This window comes from Carassius carassius, chromosome 9 (assembly GCF_963082965.1).
Source record: "Carassius carassius chromosome 9, fCarCar2.1, whole genome shotgun sequence".
In the NCBI taxonomy this organism is placed as follows: Eukaryota; Metazoa; Chordata; class Actinopteri; order Cypriniformes; family Cyprinidae; genus Carassius; species Carassius carassius.
The window spans coordinates 13,978,385-13,986,405 of record NC_081763.1 but is presented as its reverse complement, the minus strand read 5'-3'; the positions used below and the strand labels follow the sequence as shown (position 1 = coordinate 13,986,405).

The 8,021-nt window shown below is 45.2% G+C and overlaps 1 protein-coding gene across 1 annotated transcript in view; it reads right to left on the bottom strand.

The window, feature by feature from the left end:
- Positions 1-346: 346 nt before the first annotated feature.
- LOC132149000 (double C2-like domain-containing protein alpha) overlaps positions 347-8,021 on the bottom strand; it is a 31,599-nt gene continuing 23,924 nt past the window's right edge. The window contains exons 8-11 of the mRNA XM_059557858.1: positions 4,304-4,488; positions 3,504-3,585; positions 2,277-2,373; positions 347-1,378 (exon numbers count right to left, since the gene is read on the bottom strand). Coding sequence (XP_059413841.1) covers positions 1,242-1,378; positions 2,277-2,373; positions 3,504-3,585; positions 4,304-4,488 — 501 coding nt within the window. The 3' untranslated portion in view covers positions 347-1,241. The remainder of the gene's footprint in view (positions 1,379-2,276; positions 2,374-3,503; positions 3,586-4,303; positions 4,489-8,021) is intronic.

Here is an 8,021-nt window from a genome sequence, read left to right as displayed (position 1 = left end):
ACTCATTGAACACATGATCAACTTGATGTATCTTGAAGAACCACAGAATCAATGCAGTGATTTTTCACAGCAGAAAAGGCTGATATTGTCTTGGTTTGGAATCCCATTTAGAGAATATCTTATTGCTTATTGGTATAAAGATACCTAAATCCACAATTGCTAGAACAATGCCACCATAATCCCTGAATAAAGCCTTTGTGAATGAGATCATTAGATGAAGTGTGCTTATATGTTGGTGGTGTGCCATGAAAGACGTTCTGCTTGCCGGAACGATTACAAATCGTATTTCTTAAGAGGTTTCTAAGCTTACTTTAAGAGGATGCAAAGAAATGACACACATCTTAAAGAGCAATGCATTTCAAATGTATTTCCAATTTGTACGTAATCACTTCATATAAATGTAAACCACAAACTCTCAAGAATACGGCACTTTTTTGGTACAAAACAACCAGACGACACACATGCATACGCATGCAGACGCACTCCAGATAGTCCAAGTATATGGCACATATAAACATTTGATTCCAAAAATATATCAAGTAATTAACATATGCGATATCAAACTGTAGCATGTCCATAAAACCCCTTTTTAAAGAAAAGTAACAACTGGAAATTGAAAACCGCCAAATTTGAGACCTTGGGAAACAGAGTTGGTGCAAAGTAAAAAATGTAAACATTGCATCATGCTACAAAATGGATAGTCTATTTGTTAGCAGCACATATAAACCTGCTCCTGATGAAATTGTATTCGTTTTAAATATAATTGACAACATTGCTTAAGGACCTTTCCATGTTGTTATGGCGATACCATATGTATATCATTTTGATGCGTCCATGGCAGGCAGTTTGCATGCACTGCAAGCTGTGTGCAAGCATTACGAAAGCACTGAACATTGAAATACATTGTAATCAGTTAGTCAAAAAAGAGAGTTGTGCTACACAAGATTCCATAAGAGTAAAATACACTTCAACGTTACAAAATGTGTAGAAAACGTGCAGCAATGAGCGTGAGAGAGAGAGAATTTGGTGAAAGGGGCGGGGACTCACTTTGAGTGACACCAAGTCAGAAGGCAATTGGTGGCCCGTCCTCCACTTTCCTTTTAAACAGCACTAAGTGTGTAATTTACTTCCAACATATTGGGCCCTAGTTAGCGTATATAATTATCTCTATATCCACCTCATATCAATCAAATCCATTAACCTATCATGACCGATTTCCTCGTTCCTGGTAGGATTCTTCCTCAATCATGGCAGGTGGTCTGAGGCAGCTCATTGGTCAGAATGTGCCAGCGCTCCACCCTTTGACCCTTGTTCCTCAAGCAGTCCATCCAGTGACGAAGTGCATCTCCTTGGCCGTGACAGCTCAGGCACACACCACCTGCAATTCAAGAGTATATTTTGAGTTGTGTAAGTACATAAGTCCCGATATGCATGATATAATAGTATGCTATCACAAACACAGCCCATGTTGGCACAGTCCTTATTCCTCAAAAACACATATAATAAAGATAATACATTTAGTTTGGCAGGGTAATCTAATATATTTCTAGATGTATGCCAATGAAGAATTTTTATCATGCCTAATTTTTAAGCATGGTTAATCAAATTTTCATTTATTGCCACCAATAAAGGAAATTTCTATTATTACAAAACTCTTTGGAATTTTTGATTCTGATTCAGTTGCAGCATTCAGATATTTCCCAATATCGTTATTGTACACGGTAGTGTTGTGTGTCAGACTGCAACTTAAAATTAACGGTCACTTTGCTAGACCGATTTATTTGTACATTGTATTGGATTACTTAACACAGATAAAATAATTTTGTATCAGTATTATATGCCCACATACTTATTTATTTGGTGAATAACCATGCAATGAATGGAATAATGCACAGTTGTTGTTGTTGTTTTTTTAAGTCGAACATGACGACACTGCATTCAAAAAACACAGTGTTCATGCGCAAGACACAGAAAGGAAAACAAGAATTAAGCACAAGGGTCAAACATGTCTCACATCTGTCTCACATTTTGCGTTTACAGTGTGAGACTGAGGTTAGGAGAATAGAAAAAACACTAGGTCTTGAGATGTTATTTTAACTTGAGCAGCACAATATGCTGATGCACACTACAAATTAATAGATGACTGTCTAGTGCCTGTGCAAAGGTAAACAATGGAAACACAACGCAATGGAACACAAAAACATGTTGTGTGTAAACAGCCCCAGTTGGTTGCAAAAAACAGCTCATTATAACAGATCATACTTGCATGCTCTCACCTATGAAATCGTTAGATCTTCCCAGATCATAGTCCCATACTGTGACCTCCAGTGTCTTATGGACCAGTTCAGATAGAGAGATCTCATAGAAGAACTCCTGTGGTTGGTAAAATATGACATGAATTATTGCAGCAGTTAGCAATAGTTTAATTACATTATCAGAGTTTGAAGGACGATGTCTCAGGTTCTCAACTGATCAACCCTTTGGCCAAAGCCCAAAATGTCATTTATTCAATGTCACATTTGATTTCCCCATTATTCATTTCAAAGGACAAATTTAAACATAGAAATATCTCATGTGCATCATCCTGACAGCTCCGAAGCTACCTGGGGAATGATCAAAATACTAAACCCCATGAAAAGTTGATTCAAAAACAAACTTCCAGAAACAAATGGCATTTGGTAGTTCAGTCAAACAGATGTTCCCATCTGAGGCTTTCACACCCACTGACTGAAGCCTGGCATGTGCCTGAATAAAGGGAATAAACATTTATGCAGTAGAAGGCAATACATTTTAAACAGACGCTGCTTTTTGGGATATCCGAGTTAAATCATGCTGGCATCGCAGGGATCAAACCACTGGACCTTCCACTTCTGACCTCTCCCCAGAGCCAAAGACAGCCACACATGTTCAAACAGTTCATAAAAAAGAAACTGGAGCATGTTCTAAATATAATACATTGAGGAGCGCTGTTGCTCCTGCCTCCTTATTCCTCCAGGAATTTTCAGCACCTTCATGAACGGTTTTGATATGATATGATAGCACGGTTTTGCTGAGCGTGGCTCCTGTTGAGAAGGGGGCAGACCTGCTTTTAAGCAGATAGTGGCGTGTGAGATTGGATGAGCAGTCTTCAGTCTGAGCCAAGGAGTAAGTATATGGACAATCTGGGTGTGAATGGAAACACTTAGCCTTACTGGCGATCGCCCGCCACCCACATGACAGAGAGAGTGTGAGACAGACGGGGAGGAGGAGAGGGAGAAGAAAGAGAAACGGAGGACATGCCTGAAATGATAAATGTGCAACATGGTGATGCAAGACAAAAGTGCGTTTAGGTGGAGGTCTTCTGGGAATGTGAAGTGAGCAAGGACACAGCACAAAGAAATATTGGACCAGACATCTCATTAACACTCAAAACGCTTGTGAGGTGCACGACACACATGCGCATGTGTAATGAAATGAGTGTGTCACACTCCCCGGCACCGGCAGTTTGTCAAATACATCCATACCTCATTGAATTCTGGGTTAAGGGTCTTTTTAATCACTGCCGTTTTGTGTTTGGATTTCTTCTTCACATCTGGCTTCAGATATCTGGAAAGAGAAAGGCAGATGGAAGAACAAAGTGAGGGCTGTAGGAAGAGCAGGACAGTGGGAGAGCAGGAGATTAAAACAAGCGGCAGTGCTGTCGCAAGCATACGAAACAGACTCCAGACACATTCGTACCAAGCTGTTTGCTTTTCAGCTTATGCAATGACGTCCCATAGGCTTCCATAAAAATGTGATTTGCTTTATATACTGCTGTTAACTCTCACCCACCCTCCCCCAAGACACACAGATAGAATATGGCTTTGATCCTGAGGAAAAGAGAGAATGTGTATGTGTGCGTTTGTGAAAGGAATGGAAGAGAAAGAGAGAGAGTAACTGGAAAGGACGTGAGCGTGGGTGGGGGTCCTGTCTGTTCTTATGCCATTTTGCCTGGGGAGGAAGAACTGTTTGGGAGCGTTTATTTTAATACATGATGTGAGAAAAATAATGAGAGATTAGAGGGGGGCACAAATGAGAGAGTGAGAAGCAGAGACACATCAGAGGAAAGACGTAGGACATACCATGTTTTTTTTTAGCCTTATTATACTACCCATCTCTCTTTTCTTTCTCGTTTTACAGTTTCTCCTACTCACTCTCCACCTTTGAGAACTGTGTATGGCACCAACCTTCAAAACCAGTGTTCTTTTTCCTTTGCTCTTTATTTATTTGTATTTGTATTTTTTTGGATGTCTGTGCTTTCTCAGTGTTGTTGCAGAAACCTCACATTTTCACATAGGGATCTGAGAAGCCGTTGACATCCATGGCTGCCAGATGGGCACAGCGTAGCACTCCGACGTACAAGCCCCCTCGCCGGCCCTCTGCTTCGTCCTCTGCAGGAGGTGGCAGGAGCTGCAGCGAGAGCAACAGGCGGCCCCTCTCTTCCAAACTGGTCAACTGTTCGTTTTCCCACTGCAAGAAAGAACAAATGAATGTTAGGTCCAAAAATGTAACTAGATTAGGCGTTTCCCTGAAGGAAATACCAGTGGTTGCATGAAATAATGTTGAGGTTTTAGGTAGGCTTAGGTTCAAGGAAAAAAGTATGCGCATATGAAATGCTGATTCATGCCTTGTTTACAATCGGTTACACAAGAATCAACACAGTCACTGTGTGGTAGAAAAAAAGGCAGCTATTTATGGATGCATATATAGATGGAAGACGAACCCAATCAGAATTTCGCATGCAAATAGTTGTAAGAAAGAAGAGGAATCACATCTCAATATGCAAATATTTTGATGACACCATCGCTGTTGGTTACATTTTAACATTCTATCAGTGTACTGCAAGTCAATGGAAAATTTTCAAACTTTAGTCTTGAGCTGTGTCTCATTTTGCTCATTATGAATCAGAATATCAAGAACACAAATTTGGAACATGTTTATAGGGTTTCAAATGTAAAGATATTTAAGGATAGAATAACTCCGTTACAAAAGGACATTACAACAGGACCGATGTCCTTCTGGTATGATGATTATTATTATTATAAATTTTTATTATAATTATTATTATTATTATTATTATTTTTGCCTTGGAGTGATTTTAACAGTGAAACTTACTACTGGACTAGAGAGCAGATTGAGAGACACCCTTTAATTTCCTAAAATTTAAAATGTTTTATAGAAGGAAATACCAGTTGTTGCAAGGCAGCAAAGGTAGTGCACTTACTACTGGACTAGAGAGCAGATTGAGAGACACCCTTTAATTTCCTAAAATATAAAATGTTTTATAGAAGGAAATACCAGTTGTTGCAAGGCAGCAAAAGAATAATGTTGAGGTTTTGGTAGGCTTAGGTTCAAGGCTTAAATGATGCGCATATGAAATGTGAATCACTCCTTGTTTACAGTCAGTTACACAAGGATCAACACACATACAATAACACTGTGTGACAGGAAGGCAGCTATATAAAGTGCCCTCCATAAGTATTGGAACAGTAAAGAGAAAATTGCTTTCTTTTTCATGCCTGTGGAGTCAAGACATTTGCAAATATGATTAAAAGATGAATATGTGACAAAACTACAGAATGTCACTGTGGCGGGGGGCGTGGTTTAGCGAAGTCTGCAGCGGGAGAGAGAATCAGGAGACGAGCGGTAAGTGAGTGGTTTGGGCAGAAATTATCATCACCTGTTTCTTGTTCTAGTAATTGGCGTGGAGAGAGTTTAAAACGCCAGGAGAATCGGAAGCAAGCGAGAGAGAGACGGACTGCTGACCCAGGCCGGAAACGAAAACGGAAACCGGAAAGAGTAACCCGGAACGAGCGCTGTCAGAATAAGAGTCACCGTTTGGGTGTTTGTAACTTTTGAGTTCTTTCGCCGTCGCCGTCGCCGCCGCCATGCAAAGTCCGGCCGCCACGCCGCTTGCGGATATCATCGCCTCCCTTGCGGTCCTTCACCGCGAACAACACCAGGCCCTGCTGGACCTGAGGACCGACCAGGAGAGACGTTTTCAGGCCATTGTCCAGGCCAAGCAGGAGGACTGCGAGAGGTTCCGGAGCTGGATTGATCGGGAGGTTCACGCCGAAGCCGCCGGGCCGCCCGCCGCACCCATGCACCTGCCGGTGCACAAGATGGGGCCCCAGGACGATCCGGAGGCCTTCCTGGAGCTGTTTGAAAAGTCAGCGGAGGCCTGCGGGTGGCCCCGAGAGCAGTGGCCGGTGCGCCTCATTCCCCTGCTCTCTGGAGAGGCCCAGGTGGCTGCTCAGCAACTTCCGGTGGCGAACCTCCTGGTCTTCGATGACCTAAAGATGGCCGTCATCCAGCGGGTCGGCCGGTCGCCCGAACAACACCACCAGCGGTTCCGGTCCCTGGACTTGGGTGAAGCCGGTCGACCCTTCGCGATGGCCCAACAGCTCCGGGACTCCTGCCGCAAATGGCTATTAGCCGAGGGAAGCGACGTGGAGCATGTCATCGACCTGGTGGTGCTGGAGCAGTTCATCGCTCGGCTTCCCAAGAAGACGGCCGAGTGGGTCCAGTGCCACCGCCCCACGTCGCTGGACTCGGCCATCCACCTGGCGGAGGACCACATGGTGGGGTGCCCAGGGGTCGGTGCACCCCCACCTACTAACTCTCTCTCTCTCGCCCTGTCCCTCTCCCAAGGTCCCGTCCACCCGGCCCTGATCGTGTCCCAGGGGGGCGGGGCGGGTCTGACCCAGGCTACTTCGCGAGTCCAAGGGCCCCGCCCAGGGGGGCGGGGCTTGTGGCTGCCGGAGGGGACAGTGGTGCTTCCGTGTCTCCGCTCTATCTGCTCCAATTTTCCAATCCACTCCCTGCCACTGGGGCGGCGGGTAGGTCTGGGCTGGCCTGTTGGCGTTGCGGGGACCCGGAGCATTTTGTGGACAGGTGTCCAGTGATGGAGGTGGGGATGATGATCCAGGTCCCGGACGTCCCACAGGTCACCCCCGGTCAGGCTGGCGAGTACCAAATACCCGTGAGTATCAAGGGGGGTACATATCCGGCCTTGGTGGATTCAGGATGTAACCAAACCTCAATCCATCAAAGCCTGATTCAACCGGGGGCATTGGATACAAGCCGCGTGGTTAAGGTGCGGTCCGTACACGGGGATGTGGTGGAGTATCCGGTTGTCCCAATTATAATTCAATTCCGGGGACAAAAGCATAGTGTGGAGGTGGCGGTTAGTCCCCACCTCCGGCATCCGATAATCTTGGGAACGAATTGGCCCACGTTTACGGTTTAATTGGGGTCGTTATGTGCGGATGCCTCTTGGGGAAATAAGTTGCGGAAGGAGACCGCACGGGTACAGGTGGGGGAAACTGAGCCAGGACCGCTGGGTTCTGCTTCAGGGGAATCGAACAAAATTGGGAGACTGATTCTCTCGGAGCGTGATGACTTTCCTCTGGAGCAGTCTCAGGATGATGGATGGTCTCCAACCTAGCCTCCCGCTCTCCTATCCGTATTTTGCCATTTTAAGGGACCGGTTGTATCGAGTGACCCAAGACGCTCGGACAAAATTGAATACACCCCAATTGTTAATTCCAAAGGGCCGCAGGGAAATGCTTTTCCATGCGGCTCATTCTAATCCTATGGCGGGCCATTTGGGACAGGCAGCAACACTAAATCGCCTCATGGCCCGTTTCTTTTGGCCGGGCATTCATGACAACGTGCGCAGGTGGTGCGCGTCTTGTCCGGAATGTCAGTTGGTAAACCCACCGGCCGCCCCAAAAGCGCCTTTGCGCCCTCTTCCCTTAATGCAGGTCCCCTTCGAGAGAATTGGTATGGACCTCATCAGGCCATTAGAGCGATCGGCACGAGGACATCGCTTTGCGTTAGTCATAGTTGATTATGCAACACGATATCCGGAAGCGGTGGCCCTCCGCAACATTTCCGCTAAAAGTGTTGCGGATGCCCTGTATCGACTTATCTCCCGGGTGGGGGTTCCAAAAGAAATCCTCACCGATCAAGGCACGGCGTTTATGTCACGTACGCTACGC